The 19,913-nt window shown below is 44.2% G+C and overlaps 2 protein-coding genes across 2 annotated transcripts in view; one reads left to right on the forward strand and one right to left on the reverse strand.

Moving 5' to 3' along the window:
* Window positions 1-808: 808 nt before the first annotated feature.
* LOC118354400 (translation initiation factor IF-2-like) lies at window positions 809-3,040 on the reverse strand. Its single transcript, XM_049109439.1, has 3 exons — window positions 2,743-3,040; window positions 2,030-2,484; window positions 809-1,906 (listed from the first exon to the last, which is right to left on the reverse strand). The coding sequence occupies exons 1-3, from the start codon at window positions 3,038-3,040 to the stop codon at window positions 1,871-1,873; spliced, it is 789 nt and encodes a 262-aa protein (XP_048965396.1). The 3' UTR covers window positions 809-1,870.
* Window positions 3,041-3,244: 204 nt separating this feature from the next.
* GOLPH3 (golgi phosphoprotein 3) overlaps window positions 3,245-19,913 on the forward strand; it is a 55,898-nt gene continuing 39,229 nt past the window's right edge. Inside the window, exon 1 of the mRNA XM_025436261.3 lies at window positions 3,245-3,619. Coding sequence (XP_025292046.1) covers window positions 3,395-3,619 — 225 coding nt within the window. The 5' untranslated portion in view covers window positions 3,245-3,394. The remainder of the gene's footprint in view (window positions 3,620-19,913) is intronic.

Here is a 19,913-nt window from a genome sequence, read left to right on the forward strand (position 1 = left end):
AAAAAAAAAAGACATTTTACTACCAAAATGTGTTTATTTGGGAACACCAGAGAAATGCAATGCAGAACACGTAGGCTATGGAAAAACCATAGGCAAGTCCAGCAAACAAAAGAGAAAAATTTATGGAGAAGAGGGAAGTTGGGACGAGTTTTTTTTTTTTTTTTTTTTTTCCCCTAAATATTTGAGAGAGAGAGGAGAAGGCAGAGGGGGAGGGGGAGAATCTCAAGCAGACTCTCCACTGAGCCTGACATATGGTTCCATCCCATGACCCCAAGATCATGACCTGAGAGCTAAATCTGAGTCCCACACTCAAAGGACTAAGCCACCCAGGTGTTTTTTAAGGCTACTGGAGAAAAGTAAGGGTGATGAAAGTTTCTTATTGGCTGAGTTGCAGAGCTAGTTGATTTGTTGAAGGAAACGCAATATACACCTTTTCCCTGTCCCGGCCTGTAATTGATAGTTTCCTTTTGTGGATTTTTCTGTTGGGGGTCTGTAATTGAGGTAAGTGGGCTGGCTCCCCCTTGTAGCCTCCCCTTTCTAGCCTCCTGATCTCTATTGTAGTGAGGTTTCCCTTTATTGATATTCACAACAACACTGTTTTTAAAAGTTCATTTATTTCATTTGAATCATCTCTACATCCCAGGTGGGGCTCAAACTCAAACGGCAAGATGAAGAGTCCCACGGACCAATCTAGCCTTGCAGCCCCGATTTTCATCACTATACGATTTGTTGTCACGTTTGTTTTGTATAAGCACCCAAGTATTTTAATGCCTATTATTGCATAACAAATGACTCAAAACTTAGCAGCTAAGGACAACCAACATTTATTATCTCACAGTTTTTGTAGCTCAGTTCTGGAATGACTTAGTGGGGTGGTACTAACTGGTTCAGAATCTTTCCCGAGAGGGGCCCCTGGGTGGCTCAGTGGTTGAGCATCTGCCTTTGGCTCAGATTGTGACCCTGGGGTCCCGGGCATTGGGCTCCCTGCTGGGAGCCTGATTCTCCCTCTGCCTATGTCTCTGCCTCTTTCTCGGTGTCTCTCATGAATAAATAAATAAATTCTTTAAAAAAAAAAAAAGAATCTTTCATGAGATTGCAATCAGATGTGAAGTAAGGGTTTGAGTGGGGTTGGGAGCCCGGTTTTCCAGATGCCTCACCTCTATTGCTCTTTCCCATTGGACGTTTCCATAGCACTGCTTGACGGGCTATGATGTGGCATCCAGCCTCTCTCGGTGAATGAGGGGAGAATCTGAGAAGTAGAGACAGACAGAGGAGAGGGACAGGGAGAGGGAGCCGGAGCACAGGAAGCTGCAGACTTGTAGGATCTAGTCTAAGTCACACACAGCCACACCTGCCACATTCTGCTCATTGGAGGAGGGTGGAGGTGTCTGGCCCACACCCAAGGGAAGGGGAGTTAGGCTTTCTCTTTTGAGAGGAGTACCAGAGAATTTGTTGAAGTATTTGAAACCACCGGAGGAGAAGAGGTGAACAACTGGGGTGAACAGGGGCAGGGCTGGAAGAGAGAGTTTCACTCTATTTTTATAATCCTCCAACTACGTATTTGACTATCCTAAACACATTCATTACATTTCTTCCAAAAGGAAACATTTTAGGCTATTTGGGAAAGAATAGGGAGAGACATTAAAGAAAAAAAAAAGTTGAACAGGTGAATGGGAGACATTGACCCTTGCCCGGAAAGATAGGAAAGAGGGAGGGTCTCCTTCGGGGGGGCTCCCGCGCTCCTCCCCGCCCCATACTTAGCATTTTCACTTTCCAGGACGTGGGGTGGTGGTGGTGTGCGGCCGGAGTTTGGGATGATGGGTCTGGGGGGGGAGAGAACTCTGTAGCGAGAATGTTCGATGGGACGGTTTTACTGCGGCGTTCGTCCTTTCTTACAGCTCACGTCCTGTCACGATACACTTCTGTCTAGATCGTTCTGGGGCCGAAGCCTGTGGTCCCCGTTGATTCGATGCCGTTTCTGGATGACTTACAAGGCCCACCCTTCCGGCCTCCACCCCAGGCTCCGCACCTGGGCCCCGGGAGCTGGCCCGAGCCGGCCCAACCGGGAAGCTCGCCGAGACGATCTCACCTGTAATAAAATGGGGGGGGCGGGGGGCGGGGGGCGGGTTCCATCTGCACGAAGACGTGGCACGAAACCCAACGGCTTTATGGTCTCCATAAAAAAGGTCGTTGAGGTCAAGGGTGCTGACGCGTTCGGCACGAACCGTGCTCCCCGCGCCCCCCGGGTCCCACGTCGGGAGGCCACGGGCACGTTCTCGCGGGCGGCTCCGGACTCGTCCTGCCGCTTCGGTGCTCGCGGGACCACGCGGCCGCCCGCGAGCCACGCACCGGCCGTCACTCCTGCGGGTCCGGGCGCGGGCGCGAACTCTCGGCCGCCAGCGACGTCCTTCCTGGGTCTCTCGGGGACTCGGGGACCCGGGTCCCCGCCCTCCCCGGCCGCATCCGGGCCCCCACCCCGCCCCCCTCCCCTCCCCTCCCCTCGGGTCCCCGCCCCCCGGGACCCCCTCTCCCCGCCCCCTCGGGTCCCAGCCTTCCCAGCACCCCCGCCCCCTCCCCTCGGGTCCCCGCCCCCCGGGCCCCCTCTCCCCGCCCCTCGGGTCCCCGCCCTCCCCGGCCGCATCCGAGCCCCCCCGCCCCTCCCCCCGCGGTCCCCGCCCCCCCGGGCCCCCTCTCCCCGCCCCCTCGGGTCCCAGCCTTCCCAGCACCCCCCCCCCCCCCGGCCAACTCCGCGCATGGCGGCGTCTCGGGTGATGCGGCCACGGCTCGAGGCTGAGCGGGGTCCACCGTCCTTCGTGGGGGCCTCGCCGGCCCGATGCCGCGCCCCGATCCTCGAGGGGCGGGGGGGGAGGCGGCGGAAGGGAGGGCACGTCACGCGCCGCGGGCAGGAGCCGCGGGCCGGGCGGCCAGGGCGAGCGCCGGCGGAGACCCGAGGGCGCGGCAGCCGCGCGGAGCGGCGAGCCCCGCCCCCGCCCCCCGCTTCCGGCGCCCTCGGGCCCGCCCCGCGCCGGCGGTGCCACATCCTCCGGTGACGTCAGCTGGCGCCGCCATATTGGGAAGGCGCAGCCCCAGCCGCCGCCGCCGCCGCCGCCGCCGCCGCCGCCGCCGCCCGGAGCCCGGCTTCCCCCGGGCCGCGGCCGCACGAGCGGGGAGCGCTGCTCGCCTCGCCTCGCCTCGCCTCGCCTCGCCTCGCCGGCCCGCCCGTCTCGCGCCGGCCCGTCTCCCCATGACTGCCCCCGGCCCCGCTGCCGACGGACGTCGCCCGGGCGCCGCGATCTAACACGGAAGCCCGGGCCGCGGGCCGCGGGGGGGCGAGGAGGGAGGCCCGGCAGGTCCCGCGGCCCTCTCGGCGCGGCGCGGCGTCCCGGCGGGAGCCATGACCTCGCTGACCCAGCGCAGCTCGGGCCTGGTGCAGCGGCGCACCGAGGCCTCCCGCAGCGCCGCCGACAAGGAGCGGGTGGCGGGCGGCGGCGGCGGCGGCGGCGAGGACGACGCGCAGAGCCGCCGCGACGAGCAGGACGACGACGACAAGGGCGACTCCAAGGAGACCCGGCTGACCCTGATGGAGGAGGTGCTCCTGCTGGGCCTCAAGGACCGAGAGGTGCGGGGCGGGGGCGCGGCGGGGGCGGCGGCGGGGGCCGAGCCGGGGGCCGAGCCGGGCGCCCGCAGGCCCTGCCCGCGCTCCTCCACAGTCTCCCCGGCGCTCTGCACCGCTTCCCCCCTTTTCCCGCCTGTTTAACCCTCGGAGCCCCCCCCCCCCGCGCGGAGGGCCTGCTGGGGGGAGACCCCTGGGACCCCCAGCACCCCGCGCTCCCGCGGGCCCTGCAGGCCTTCGGACTTGGGGGGGCTCCACGGCTCTGCTTTATTGGGGGGGGAGACCAGAACCCACGCACACGCGCGCACACCACTTAACCCTGTGCCGTTGGGAATTTCGAAACATTTCAGTGAAGTGCTAATGGAGGCGAAAGTCCTTTTGCACCTGATAAAAAGTTAAAAGTCCCGACAAAATTCTCACGACGCCTCCCGGAAAAGGACTTCCCAGGTTGTAACTTTGCTTTGGGTAAGAGATTATTTTCAGCGTCACTTTTGCATGTCACCGGTCGACTAGTCTCCAGGACGCCGCGCCATCCGAAGGGAAGACTTCCTCTCCCTCGGAGCGCTGCACACGGCGGCTGTGGGGTTGGACCGAAAGGTCTCGCAGCCCCAGGTCTAGGTTAAAGCTGCCAGGGCGGTCTCGGTGGTGGGATTTCGAAAGGTTATTTCCAGCTCAGTGTCTTGGGTCTCAGTGTCTTTCACACACGGAGAAGTGGGAGGAAACCTACTAAGGTGGGATATCTGCATATTCTCCTAGGTTCTGTCGTTAAGGTTTTCCTAGGTTGGCTTCATCACATATCCTTTGATGTACGAAAGTGATTATTTTTAGAGACGTGCAGCTGATCAGCTGGATGAATGGATAGTCTGTAAGTCACACATGGGGAGGTGGTTCTAGAAGCTCGTTTTATCCCAGCACAGAAACTACACTTTTTAAGAGTCAAATAAGGAAAACACCGAGCTATCCCAAGTTTGTTTTGAAAATTTTTTTAAAGATTTTATTGATTTGAGGGAGTGAGCGAGCTGAGAGCAGGAGCAGGGATGGAGGGAGAGGGAGAAGCAGAGAGCCTGATACGGGGATATGGGGCTGGATCCCAGGACCCCTGAGATTATGACCTGAGCCCAAGACAGGTGCTTCACCGGCTGAGCCACCCAGGTGTACCTTGTTTTGGTTTTTAATAAAGTTTTCTCAGCTCAGAAAGGTGGGCAAAAAATTTGATCTTTATAAAACAATTTAGTCTTATTTCACCAAAACTTTATATGGACTGTGGCCTCCTAGTATTTAGTGATTTAGTGAAAATAAATTTACTTTGAGGGTATCCCGGGTGGCTCAGTGGTTGAGCGTCTGCTTTCGGCCCAGGGCCTGATCCTGAAGACCCGGGATTGAGTCCCACATCCGGCTCCCTGCATGGAGCCTGCTTCTCCCTCTCCCTCTCCCTCTCCCTCTGCCTGTGTCTTTGCCTCTTTCTGTGTGTCTCTCATGAATAAATAAAATCTTTAAAATTATTTTGATAGAAATGTCTAGAATATTTGTGACATCTAGGTTTCCCATTTGTAGGTTTTTTTTTTTTTCATTTGTAGGTTTTAATAATGATCACTTGAAAAGACCTCCCTCTGAGTGTGAAAGGGGCTCTCAGTAGGTTTCTTAACTACTGAGTTACGATGGGAGCAGATTGTATGTGAAACTCTTTTTTGTTCATTACGAAAACAATATATAGATCTTCCTTAATTTACGGTAGGGTTATATTCTGATAAGCCCATCATAAAGTGAGTATTTTAAGTTGAAAATGCATTTAGTACTAACCAACCAAACATAGTTTAGCTTAGCCAACCTTAAACATGCGCGGAACATGTTTTATGTTAGCCTACAGTTGAGCAGAATCATCTATCACAAAGCGTATTTTATAGTAAAGTTGAATAGCTCATGTAATTTATTGAATGTCGTATTGAGAGTGAAAAAACAATGGTTGAAAGTACATCCATTGGTTACCCTTGTGATCATGTGGCTATGCCTAGCAAATTGTATGCAGATCACTAGCCCAGGAAAAGATCAGAATTGGAAGTATTACTTTTGTACAGGCATAACATTGAAAAATTAAGTTGGGGATGGTCTGTGGATAGAATGTCTTAGAAATGTGATTTTTAGGAAGTATTCAACTTGCCAGATTTTTAAGCTTCACAATTTAGAATCTTGGTAATAAATATTTTACTTTAAGTGCCGTTCCCCCCCACCCCCCCTTTTGGAGCAAAAGTAACATTTTAGAAAATACCAAAAAAAGAAAAAAATGAAGATGGCAGTCATCTATATTCCTGAGTGAACAGTTTTGGTTTATAGTTTTTGATAGTTTTCTGTGTGGATACGTCCTGTGTGTAAAATTAAAACTTAAAGCCGGAAAACAAAAACCCCAACTAAAACCAAAATTAGCTTTTGGATTTGAGTCACTCCAAGTGAGAAATTATGGTGAAAAAGTACCTTTGTTTCCCAAATATGTGTTACTGGAAAAGGTTAAGCTGAAGCATATTGACTTGCTATGTTTCTGTGGTATTCATGAAGATAATCTAAAGAATTTGTTGAAGCTTACTGGTACTTAAAAAGGTAGACAATTTAGATTTCTTTGGTGGCAGGTAAATTGAAACCATGTGTTGTGCTTCTGTCAGGAGCCACTGTAGTTTGGCATCTCGTGGCTAAGGTCCAGACACTAGTCACTTCTGACCATTTCTTGTGATTTCAGCAATCACATAGAGAAACTTTTTATTTCCCCTTTTGCAGGCAAGCCCAGGGAATTGAAGTAGAGGTGGATGGGCTTGGGATTTGACATTGTTTTAGATTTAGGGTTTTACCTATATAACTTGTCTTCACATCTTTTTTTTTTTTTTTAATTTTTATTTATGATAGTCCCAGGGAGAGAGAAAGAGAGGCAGAGACACAGGCAGAGGGAGAAGCAGGCTCCATGCACCGGGAGCCTGATGTGGGATTCGATCCCGGGTCTCCAGGATTGCGCCCTGGGCCAAAGGCGCCAAACCGCCACCCAGGGATCCCTTCACATCTTTATAGTACTAATAACCAGACCTATAACCTTCTTCATTCATAAGTTTTGGGAGGTTTTCCCCCCTGTGTCTTCAACTTGTATCATTCTATATAGGAGGTAAGGAATTACTCTTACCTAGAGCCTAGGCGTTTATGCTTCTTAATAATTAAATTTATGGGGACACCTGGGTGGCTCAGCGGTTGAGCATCTGTCTGCCTTTGGCTCAGGGCGTGACCCCGGAGTCCCGGGATCGAATCCCACATCGGGCGCCCTGCATGGAGCCTCCTCCTCCCTCTGCCTGTGTCTGCCTCTCTCTGTGTCTCAAGAATAAATAAATACAATCTGTAAAACAAAAACAAGCAAAAAAAGATTTTAATTTGTTTGATAGTAAGTTTCAAGCTTTAGGGACAATATGTAGGTTAATTGACTGCTTTAGCTTACATCCATCTTTGTTATCTTTGGGTACTCTAAAGATATTAAAACCTAAAATTTAAGGTTAGGTTAGGTCATTAATGATGGATATATTACCGGGGTGTGTGTGTGAGAACTATTATATTTGAAATCCAAACAACTGAGAAAAAGTTAAGAAATCATAAAATGGTGAAAATTGGTTTTACTTTTTTTTTTTTGTTTTTGTTTTTAAGATTTTATTTACTCATGAGAGGGAGAGATGGAGAGATGGCACACAAGGGAGAGCCCAAGCAGGGGGAGGGGCAGAAGCAGGGAGTCTGGCTTGGGGTTTGATCCCAGGACCTTGGGTTCGCAACCTTAGCCAAAGGCAGACACTTAATCCACTGAGCCACTCAAGCACCCTTTACTTTGACTTCTAAAAAAAGCTGAGATATTATGGCTTTTTTTTTTTAATTTTTTTTAAATTTTTATTTATTTATGATAGTCACAGAGAGAGAGAGAGAGGCGCAGAGACACAGGCAGAGGGAGAAGCAGGCTCCATGCAGGGAGCCCTACGTGGGATTCGATCCCGGGTCTCCAGGATCGCGCCCTGGGCCAAAGGCAGGCGCCAAACCGCTGCGCCACCCAAGGATCCCGATATTATGGCTTTTTAAAAAATTTTTTTGTTCAAAAATGTATACAGGAAAGTGCATGTAAGTGTGATGAATTTTCACAAACTGAACACAACTGTTAAACAGCACCTAGGTCAGGTGCCTGGGTGGCTCAGTGGTTGAGCGTCTGCCTTCGGCTCAGGTGGGGATTCCAGGGTCCTGGGATCGAGTCCCACATTGGGCTCCTTGCAGAGAGCCTGCTTCTCCCTCTGCCTGTGTCTCTGTGCCTCTCTGTGTGCCTATAAACAAAATCTTAAAAAAAAAAAGCATCTAGAAATAGAACCACTTTCCAGAAGCCCCAGGTGATGCCTTTCAAGTTACTGCCTACTCCTCAAGGGTACCCACTAGCTTTACTTTAGAATTCAACATAGAATAATTTTGTCCATTTTGGACTTCCATTTGCATCTTTTGTTTTGCATTGTGACATCCGTATTGTGTGGGTTGTCATTTGTTCATTTTCTGTGAATTACCAATTTAACACATTTCTAATCTACAGTGTTTACAAAATGACATTGACTTACATTCTGAATCTAGTGCCCCTCCAGTTCTCTTTTTACTGAACAGAAGACTCGGCTTGCCAACAAGCAGATGGTCTGGCCTCAGATTTTCTATTAGGAGTATCTCTAAAGTCATTGTGAGGAATTTTTTCTTTTTTTGAATTTAGATATACATTTTACACTTTTTACCAGTGATTTTTCCTTTGTGGCTTTTATTAAAATACGGGTGTCCTAACCCCCTCTGCGATTCTGGTTGTTCAGTCTGGATGGAGCATCAATGACATAGATATTAAGTAAATCTTGGGGTGGCCTGGGTGGCTCAGCGGTTTGGTGCCGCCTTCGGTCCAGGGCCTGACCCTGGAGACCCGGGATTGAGTACCACGTCGGGCTCCCTGCATGGAGCCTGCTGCCTGTGTCTCTGCCTCTCTCTCTCTCTGTCTCTCAAGAATAAATAAATAAAATCTTAAAAAAAAAAAAAAAAGATATTAAGTAAATCTTTAGAGGCCACAGCAAGGATGGTAGGCTTAAGCTTGAATTCAACTTCCAAATTAAATTAGCAAGATTCCTGTAATCTCTCCCTATTTTTGAAGGGGAAAGGCAGCAGATGAGCCACATATTTTCCTTTCCCTATTTGATTTTTCCATAGCTGCCTCCAAGAGCCATAGAGTTTTCAGAATACCTCATAGAGAATTACCTCAAATAAGTAGTGTCATATGCTTTTTTTTTTTTTTTTTGCATTTTATTTCTTTATTCCCTCAGGACATCATTTTTAAATTATATTTATTAAAAATTTTAATTGAAGTATAGTTGATGTATTAGTTTCAGGTGTATAACAGTGATTTGATAATTATAAACATTTCAGAATCCTCGCCTTAATAAGTGTAGTTAGTATCTGTCAATGTACAAAGTTATTACCATATTTTGTTATTATTATTTTCAAAGACTTTATTCATGAGAGACCGAGAGAGGGAGAGAGAGGCAGAGACATAGGTAGAGAGAAGCAGGCTCCATGCAGGGATCCCGGGTCTCCAGGACCACGCCCTGGGCCAAAGGCAGGCACTAAACCGCTGAGCCATCCAGGGATCCCCAGTTATTACCATATTATTGACTAATCTCTATGCTGTACTTTTTATTCCCTTGACTTTTTATTTTATTTTTTTATTTTTTTATTTTTTTAAATTTTTATTTATTTATGATAGTCACACAGAGAGAGAGAGAGGCAGAGACACAGGCAGAGAGAGAAGCAGGCTCCATGCACCGGGAGCCCGATGTGGGACTCGATTCCGGGTCTCCAGGATCGCGCCCTGGGCCAAAGGCAGGCGCCAAACCGCTGCGCCACCCAGGGATCCCTCTCTTGACTTTTTAATTAATTTTAATTAATTTATTTAAATAGGCTTCATGCCCAGAGTGGAGCCCAACGCAGGGCTTGAACTCGCGACCCTGGGATCAAGACTTGAGCTGAGATCAAGTCTGACACTTAACTGAGTGAGCCACCCAGGCACCTCTTGATTTACTTATTTTATAACTGGAATTTTGTAACTTTTAGTCCCCTTCACCTTTTTCACTCATCCTTCCCCCCCTTTTTTTATTTTTTAAAGATTTTATTTTTAATTTATTCATGAGAGAGAGAGAGCGAGAGAGGGGCAGAGACACAGGCAGAAGGAGAAGCAGGCTCCATGCAGGAAGCCCGACGTGGGGCTCGATCCCTGAACCCCAGAATAACACCCTGAGCCGAAGGCAGATGCTCAACCACTGAGCCACCCAGGTGTCCCAGTGGAAAAGTTCTTAAATTGGAGTTAACAGATGGAGTTTAGAAACTGAGCACTCAGCAATTATGTGTGGATTTTTCTAGAGAAAGAGGACATAACTTTCATCATATACTCAAAGCACTTAGTGAACCAGAAGATTAAAAGATAACTGAATAGGAGCTGTTTTAGTTTAACTTTTTGGTTTTTTCTTTTCTTTTTTAAAAGATTTTATTTTTAAATAATTTCTACACTCAATGTGGGACTCGAACTCACAACCCCAAGATAAAGCATTGAACCAGCCAAGTGCCCTGCTTTACCTTTTAAAAAAAATTTTTTTTTTCTTTACTTTTTTTGGGGGGGGGAGTGCGGGGGGAAGGGACAGAGGGAAAGGGGAAGAAAGAATCCTAAGTAGGTTCTCCACTCCCAGCAGAGAGTCCCAATGCAGGGCTCCATCTTACAACCCTGAGATCATGACCTGAGCTGAAACCTAGAGTCAGGCACTTTACTGACTGAGCCACATAGGGAGCTGGTCTTTTTTTTTTTTCTTACTGAAAACTTACAGAAAATTCCAGGTTTCAGGGTTGCAGTGAGTTGGATTTGAGTTTTTGAGATTTGAGGTAGGAAGCTGACATTTCTGTAGCCTGGTCATCTTGTTTGAATGACATCACAAGCTGTGTAACTACCACATCTCGAATTCTAACAATGTCCATATTTTTATCATATATTTACTGAGCCAGTCCTTTGATGGAGTACAAACACTAGGAAGAAGACCTCTATGTACAAGGCCATTTTATTTTAGTTCTGTATGTCAGAACTCATTGTAAACTACAAAATGAAATTCTGTTGTTGTTCTAGAATTTTTTGATAGTGAATATCTCTTCTGGCATATACTATCACTCAATCAGTATTTATTAAGTAAATCATGTATTTTTTTTTTTTTTAATCATGTATTTTTGATGGGGGTCATGTGATCCCTAAGGGAATGAAAGTTGGTTCTGGGGATGGTAGGGAGAAGTTCTTACTTTTTACATATAAGCATAAATATGCATAGGTCGTATAAATAGGCAATGTATTCATCTTATTAAAATTGTGGGGGTGGGGAAAGGGTGGTTAGGGAAAAAATTCTGAAAAAGCTCCTTTAGGGAGCAGTAATGGAAAAAAAAGTTGAGAAACAGAGATGAATCAGTATTGAAAATACTAAGTTTGTACTCTTAACCTGAGGTTTAGAAAATTCTCATAGGAATTTTTATTGTAATAGAATTTGGCTTCTAGTTCAGTAGTGGGAGGAACAATTTTAGGGTACAACTGTAGGAGGTTTTTATTTTTTTTTTTTGTAGGAGGTTTTGAGTGAGATTTTAAGATCAAAGTTGTTCTTGTTGATAGTGCTTAGGTAAAGTTTTGTGAGTTGTCCCATTCCCCCAATACCTTCTAGGAGAGCCTGGAAATTAAAGAACTACATATAAATTGCTAATGGTTATTTTTACTCTGGTTTCGTTTTCTAGTTTCAGTTTCTTAAAAACCATTTTTAAAGCTTTATGTTATATGAAATAAGCTCAAAATAACATTTAAGTATTGTACTTTAAGAAAAAAGAATAACTTAAATTTTTTTCACTGAAATTGAGCTCGTCCTTTAATTTTGGATCTATATTACCTAAAATGGAAGCAGGTTTAGTGTCCATAGGTTCAGTTTAACCCAATTACTGAACACATTCTGTATATCAGTCTCTTCTTGGTGGTGGGGTTTCAAAGAATAATTTCTTACCCTCAAGGAGTTTCCAGTCTATGTAGAAGACATATGCAAATGATTATCATAAAACAGATTGCTGACTTTCATGAAAGTACATGTTAAGTGTAGCATGGAAATAGTGGTGGTGGTGGGGGGAAATAGCATCCCCACTATGTTTTGGATCAGCAGCCAAAAGACTGCCATGTTCTTGACTTCCTGCCTTGCCCTTACTAGTTAGCCTGCCTTGCCCTTGACTAGTTAGAACAACTAGGATAAATGATTTTAATTCTTAGACCCAGTGCTAAGTTTTCCCCGGGCAGAATGGGCTTACGTTTGTGGGCTGTCCCATAACTTCTAGATTATAGGGGTCCCCTGAATTGGTATATGTGTAAGTGCTTTGAAAACTGCAAAGTACTGAATGAATGCAAATGGGTAATTACCTAGCCCCCAGAAGCAACTTAAAATTTATCATGGTATTGATATGTATTTAATATTTTCCTATTTTTATTGTTTCTTGACCCTCTTTTAATTTATCTACTGGGCTTAGAACATTCCTCTTCTGACCCCTATATCACCATTTCTTCCCACCTTTCTGTGGTCCTACCACCTGTCTTTGATGACCCCACCCTCCACCCCCTTTGGGGAGGGAGGTGATGGGATGAAGTCCTTGCCACCTGACTTCTTCTCTTAAGATGGTAGGGCTGGGTTTTCTGGAGAAGGCTTGGCTCATAATCCTTTCTTTTATAATTTATTTAATTGAAAAAGATTTTCCTGTTTCCCTCCTTTTATTTTTCATTTTCCCCTTGCTATAGGTCCTTTGGCTACCAAGGCCTTCCCTGAGGGGGTTGAAAGTAGGGAAACATGGGAACAGCAGTTTCCAAAGTTGTATGAAATTATAAAACAACTTTGTGCAGGACTTTTTGTTAAATGAGTCTAGGGATAAAGTAACCAGAAAAGTCTTAGTTTTCACAGGCGTATAGTCTAGTAGTGGAGAGACACATGAGAATTAAAGTAAGCGTAAAGTAGCATCATCCTAAGTGCCACTCGAGTAGTGGAGACAATGCATTTTTAGTTCAGAGGAAGTAGTGAATTAGGCTGAGGCTGTTCAGGAGAATGTCAGGAGCAGAGGGGAGTTGAGCTGGGCATTGTACTACTTACAGAAGAAGGATGGGCATTCCGTTCTAGGAGAGGAGGGGAGGCTGGGCCTTGCAACAGAATCTCCCAGGAGATTCTATTCACAAAGTAGTTTGAAGCTGACTGGAAATTGGTTTGGGATTAACTTTCATTTGATTGTCACAAATATTCTTTTAAGGACTCCTCTCAGCCAGGTGTCTCATGCATCTGTGAAATTTTTTTTTTTTAAAGTGTTTGTGTGTGTGTGTGTGTGTGTGTGTGTGTGTGTTTAAATCATCATTAGATGTGGTCACTTTATTGTTTTTTTTTTTTTTAATTTTTATTTATTTATGATAGTCACACACACAGAGAGAGAGAGAGAGAGAGAGGCGCAGAGACACAGGCAGAGGGAGAAGCAGGCTCCATGCACCGGGAGCCTGATGTGGGATTCGATCCCGGGTCTCCAGGATCGCGCCCTGGGCCAAAGGCAGGCGCCAAACCGCTGCGCCACCCAGGGATCCCTCTATGAAATTTTATTTTATTTTATTTATTTATTTTATTTATTTTTTATTTTTTTTTAATTTTTATTTATTTATGATAGTCACAGAGAGAGAGAGAGAGAGAGAGGCAGAGACACAGGCAGAGGGAGAAGCAGGCTCCATGCACCGGGAGCCCAACGTGGGATTCGATCCCGGGTCTCCAGGATCGCGCCCTGGGCCAAAGGCAGGCGCTAAACCGCTGCGCCACCCAGGGATCCCTTATTTTATTTTATTTTATTTTATTTTTTTTTAATTTTTATTTATTTATGATAGTCAGAGAGAGAGAGAGAGAGAGGCAGAGACACAGGCAGAGGGAGAAGCAGGCTCCATGCACCGGGAGCCCGATGTGGGATTCGATCCCGGGTCTCCAGGATCGCGCCCTGGGCCAAAGGCAGGCGCCAAACCGCTGCGCCACCCAGGGATCCCCCTCTATGAAATTTTAAATTAGAAAATTGTTTAAACATACATTGTAGTGATTTTCGTAAACTATTGGATGTGTTTAGAAATGATTGCTTAGTTTGAATTTAAGGTAATCTGTCTATCCATCATCCATCTCTTGTTCTCAAATAGATGAGGATCTTTTATGATCTGGGCCCACTGACTGCTGGGCTAGAAAGATTAAAATGGTTCCGTTCTACAGTCTCAGTAGTCTTGTGACTGATAGGTCTGAAAGAGTAAAAGGAAAGCTGGAGGTTCTTGATTTTTAAATTTTTTTTTTATTGTCACAAAATATATGTCACGTAAAATTTACTATTTCAGCCATTTTAAAGTGTATAATTCAGTGGCACTAAGGACATTCAGATTGTTGTGATGTTGCAGCCATCTGTAGAACGTTTTCATCATTCCAAACAAATTATACCCATTAATCACTAACTCTTCATTTCCCCATTTCCATTAGGTTCTGGCAGCCACTACAGATGATCCCCAACTTACAGTGGTCTGACGTACAAGGTTTTTTTTTTTTTTTTTTTTAATTTTGTAAAGATTTTACTTATTTATTCATGAAAGACACACGGAGAGAGAGGCAGAGACACAGGCAGAGGGAGAAGCAGGCTCCCTGCAAGGAGCCCGATGTGGGACTCGATCCTGGATCCTGGGATCATGCTCTGAGCCAAAGGCAGACGCTCAACCACTGAGCCACTCAGGCGCCCCTGACTTACAATTTTGACTTCATGACGTGAAAGGGATATGCATTCAGTAGAAACCATACTTGGAATTTTGATCTTTTCCCAGGCTAGCAATGTGGTCCAGATACTCTCCCCTTATGTCTGGCAGAGGATAGTGAGCAGCAGCTGCCAGTCAGCCCTGTGATCAGGAGGGTAAACAACTGATAATTTAGAACTATTCTGAACTGATAACAACCATTCTGTTTTTCACTTCCAGTACAGTTTTTAGTATATTACATGAGATATTGAATACTTTATTATAAGATGGGTTTTGTGTTAGTTTTGCCCAATTATAGGCTAATCTCCATGTTTTGAGCATGTTTAAGGTGGGCTGGGCTAAACTATGATGTTTGGTAAATTAGGTGTATTAAGTATGTTTTCAACTTAAAATTATATTTTTGACCTACAGAGTGGTTTATTGGGATGTCACTCCATTATAAGTTGATGAAGATCTATATTCTACTCCTATATCTGAATTTGACTATCCTGGGTGCCCTATGGAAGTGGAGTCATGCATTTGTCATTTTGTGTCTATTTTACTTAGCATAATATTTTCAAGTTTCAATTGTGTTATAGCATGTATTGGAAATTTCATTCCTTTTTGAGGCTGAATAATATCCCATTATATGTATATACTACATTTTGTTCATCTGTTGATGAACATTTTTAGTTTTTTCTTTTTAGCTGTTGTGAATAAGTTTGCTTTGAACACTATTGTACAAATAACTGTTTGAGTCCCTGCTTCAGTTCTTTTGGAAACATACATTAGAAGTGGGATTGCTGGAACATATGGTAATTCAGTGTTCAAATTTTTGAGGAACTACCATATTGTTTTCCACAGCGGTTGGACCATTTTACATTCCCAGAAGCAAAGCACAAGGAAAGCATCTTCTGCACGTTTTGGCCAATACTTGTTTGTTTTTTTGGGGGTGGCGGCGGCGGCGGTGGTGGTGATAGCCATTGTAACAGGTGTTAAGTGGTTTTGATTTGTATTTCTCTAATGATTGGTAATGTTGAGCATCTTTTTATGTGCTTATTAGACATTTGTATGTCTTCTTTGGAGAAATATCTATTCAAAGTTTTTTCCTGTTTTTTTTTTTTTTTTTTTTTTTTTTTTTTTTTTTTTTAACCAGGTTGCTTTGTTGAGATTTAGACGTTTTCTTATATTCTGGATATTAATCACTTAGTAGATATATGATTTGCAAATACTTTCTTATGTTATATGGGTTACTTTTCACTATATTGGTAGTGTCCTTTGGTCCACAAAAGTTTTTAAGTCTGCTTTATTTATTTATTTTTCTTCTGTTGCCTGTGCTTTCGGTGGCATATCCAAGAAGTTATTTCAAAATTTAATGTCTTGAAGCTTTTCCGCTGTTTCCTCCCATGATTTTTATTATTTATTTGTAAAGATTTTTGTTTGTTTATTCATGAGAGACAAAGAGGCGGAGACATAGGCAGAGGGGCAGAAGCAGGCTCCCTGTAGGGAGCCTGATGCAGGACTTTATCCCAGGACTCCAGGATCACAACCTGACCTGAAGGCAGACGTTCAACCCCTGAGGCACCCAGGCATGCCCTCCCGTGATTCTTAAAGTTTTAACTCTCATGTTTAGGTCTTTGATAGTTTTTTTTTTTTTTTAAATTTTTATTTATTTATGATAGTCACACACAGAGAGAGAGAGAGAGGCAGAGACATAGGCAGAGGGAGAAGCAGGCTCCATGCACCGGGAGCCCAACGTGGGACTCGATCCCGGGTCTCCAGGATCGCGCCCTGGGCCAAAGGCAGGCGCTAAACCGCTGCGCCACCCAGGGTTCCCGGTCTTTGATAGTTTTGAGTTAGTTTTTGTGTATGGTGTAAAGTAAGGGTCTAACTTCATTCTTTTGTATATGGATATCCAGTTTTGTCAATGGCATGTGCTGACAAGATTGTCCTTTCTTCATTGAATGGTCTTGGCACACTTGTCAAAAAAAATCATATGACTGTACATGCAAGAATTTATTTCTGGGCTCTATTCTAGTCCATTGGTCTGTATTGTCTTTATGGTAGTAGCACATTGTTTTGATTACTCTAGTTTTATAATAAGTTTTGAAATCAGAAGTGTGAATTTTCCAACTTTGTTCAAGCTGTAAATTTTTTTTTAAAGATTTATTCAAATTTATTTATTCCTTCTTTGCTCTGAGTTTATATATAAATAGAGGCTTCCCTTACCTGTCTTCCTCCCATCTCTATCTGCGACTCCTTCCTTTTTGTTACAGGGAAAAGGGTCTTCCACTTAAAGTTAACTCCCTTCCTCACCTCAGTATATTCTCCTTTGGGGACTGTGCTCTCTCAGCTCTCCCTTTTCCTCCATTCATCTCTTCTAGTAAGTGCACATTAGTATTTGCCATCATGGCTTTATTTTCCCCATACCTTTGTAGATGTGTTCTGATTATAAATCTTGTTATTAGTAACTTTACTTACTTTCAGTGGAATTGGCATTGAGAGTCTAGGGTTTGTATTTTTATGTGATTTCTTTCACTGGTGTGTGATGTGACTCTTCTCTCACCTCCAGATTTCTTTCTTTCTTTTTTTTTTCTTTTCTTTTCTTTCTTTTCTTTCTCTTTCTTTTCTTTCTCTCCAGAGAGAGAGAGAGGCAAAGATCCAGGCAGAGGGAGAAGCAGGCTCCATGCAGGGAGCCCAACGTGGGACTCGATCCCAGAACTCCGGGATCACGCCCCAGGCCGAAGGTGGTGCTAAACCTTAAGCCACTGGGGCTGCCCACCTCCAGATTTCTTAGATCACATTTTGGTTGATGCTTTTGCCTGGTCTGTGGAACAGTGGCAGCCTTTTCCTATTCCTATAGTGGAAAATGTATTATCATCTTAGTAGCTAGTAAGAGGATTCCTCTGAAGGGAGGAATTCCTGTGGCCTGTTGTCCAGATTACAGTGAGGAGGGGGAGAGTGATTCTCTCATCACCAGTAGAGTGGGCAAGAATGCTGGGTGCTGTGGGGAGTGGGTAAAGAAGACCTGCAGTTGAGGAGTGTGCCCAGACAACATGGGAAATGGTAGGGAATGCTCTAAGGAGACAACCTGAGCAGAATATTGGATGAGATTTGGCATGTTACTTGACAGGAAACTACCATTCTAGACAGTATATTATTGACAGGGTATATATGAAAATAACTATATGGGAAAGTCATCTTTCTAAAATATTTTACACAGCTGAGGAAGAAAATTTGTTGTCCAATAATGAGAACTAAGTTATGAGGGGTAGTTTGTGTGGAATAGGGAAAATAAAAAATCATTAGTACTTTAGGATTTTTTATTTTTTAAGATTTAATTAGTTTGACAGAGAGCTCATAAGCAGGAGAAGTGGTAGGCAGTGGGAGATGTAGAAGCAGGCTCCCCACCGAGTAGAGAGCCCTGGGCCTCAATCCCAGGACACTGGAATTGTGACCTGAGCTGTGGGCAGACACTTAACCCACTGAGCCATCCAGGTGCCCCATACCTTAGGACTTTTATTTTTTTTATTTATTTTTATTTTTTTTTACCTTAGGACTTTTAAACAGAAGTTGGAAATGATACTGGAGGCAGTTGGAGGTTTTAAAGATAGCAGTAATGCTGTAAGCTAGATTTTTAGAAACCATTTCCTTAAGTGAAGAAAGAATTGATAGAGAATCAGGAGTCGGGAAGATTGGTAGTATGCTTGAGGTTACTAGCATTTGTGAAATTTGGTGCCGGGGTCTTGGATACTGAGGACACAGGCTTGATTGGAAAGATAGTTTTTATAGAAGAATTAATAGGATTTAATTACCATTAAAGCTTAGAGGAGAGAAGATGATTGGTTTGAATTTAAAAAACTGTTAGGGTAATAATACTTTCTTAATTATTTTCTTGTAAGAGCCTGTACTCCTTGTGGGTAAAGGAAATAAAATCAGTTCAGCTTTTATTCCTTTGACAAACACTTACAGAGGGTCGGTCTACTGTATGCTAGGCACTGTACCGGGGAAGACAGATACCTCTATCAACACACAAATTTGCATATATGTGTGTATAATTACACATTGCGATCGTTATTAAGAAGAAAAATTAGAGTATGCTGTGAGAAAGTGGGAGTGGGGGGAGGATACAGGGAAGAACTTTCCAAGGAAATGTTTAGGCTGATACTCAATGAATAGGAGCCACAGCCAGTGAAGACAGGTTAGTTGAATATGCTCCAAGGCTCTGAGGTGAGACAGCTTGACTTGGTTTAAGGAACTGAAACATGGTTCAGGCAGGTGTGGGGTGATGGGGGTAAAGGCCTGAGATTATGAACACACAAGATAGGGTTTTACAAGTCAGGTTAAGGATGTTGTATATTATCCTGAGTGCAGTTGGGAAGCCATTGAAAGATTTTGGGGAGTGATATACCTAATTTTCATTAACAATGACAATAAAAGTTCTGGGTAGAAAATGGATTGAACAAAGGCAAGTGATGAAAGTTGGGTGGGAACATTTTGGGCTATATTATTTTAGTCTTATTTTAAGTGAATTTGCTCATGTTTATTTTTCAGTTAAAAACAGCGAGATCTCATTCCAGTATTGTTTTGTAACCCTTTTTCTCTTAATGATATATAGTGGACCACCTTCTCATGTTAGTAAATATGTATTGACTTGGTATATATTTATGGAAAAAAATTCAGATGGCATAGAAAGAAATACTGTGTCTCATTATTTGCAGTGACTGTGTTATAGAACGTGTTATTTGATGTACCATAATTAATAGGTGTGCATGTTGTGGATTTTCATTTATTTTTCTAATGGCCTGGAAATCGCAGTATTACTTTAGCTTTTCATGTTTTTATTACCAGGTTCTCCTATATAATCTCATCCTTGTCTCTACCTGGCAGCCAATTCTTACTCATTTGTAGCTGAAGCTCTTTTCATCTTACTGTAATGCCCTAGGCAATGTTAGTTACTCTCATCCCTTTTGCTTGTTGTGTATCTAACACCTACCACAATGTCTAGTGTATTCTAGGTGTTTATGCATATGTATTAGTCTGCTGGAGCTGTCACAATAAAAAAAAATACCAAGAGAATTGGTTTAAACAAGTTTCTTCACAGTTCTGGAGGCAGGAAGTCTGAAGATAGGATGCCTACCCGGTTGGGATTCTGGTGAGATTCCTCTTTCAGTGTCCTCACATGGCAGAGAGACACAGCAAAATCTCTGGTATCTCTTCTGAGATACACTCATGACTAACTAAACCTAATTATATGTCAAGGGCCCCATCTCCAGTTACCATCACATGGGGGTTAGGGCTTCAAAATGTGAATTTTGGGGGCACACAGTTCAGTTCATAGCATGTTTTTGGAATGAAGGAATAAATGTGAATGGTTGCCATTTTATTCATATTCGTATATTCATATTGAATCACAATTTTATTTTTATTCCATTCTGTGACTTCTGT

This window comes from Canis lupus, chromosome 4, assembly GCF_003254725.2.
Source record: "Canis lupus dingo isolate Sandy chromosome 4, ASM325472v2, whole genome shotgun sequence".
Lineage (NCBI taxonomy): Eukaryota > Metazoa > Chordata > Mammalia > Carnivora > Canidae > Canis > Canis lupus.

What these genes read in the sequence shown, in the direction of transcription:
- LOC118354400 (XM_049109439.1), bottom strand. Translation starts at nt 3,040, where the DNA reads ATGTGGCACCGCCGGCGCGGGGCGGGCCCGAGGGCGCCGGAAGCGGGG. An exon ending in CGCCGCCATGCGCGGAGTTG is followed by an intron (nt 2,485 to 2,742) that starts GCCGGGGGGGGG and finishes AGGGGAGGGGAG; the next exon opens with GGGGGCGGGGTGGGGGCCCG. An exon ending in GGCCAGCTCCCGGGGCCCAG is followed by an intron (nt 1,907 to 2,029) that starts GTGCGGAGCCTG and finishes GTATCGTGACAG; the next exon opens with GACGTGAGCTGTAAGAAAGG.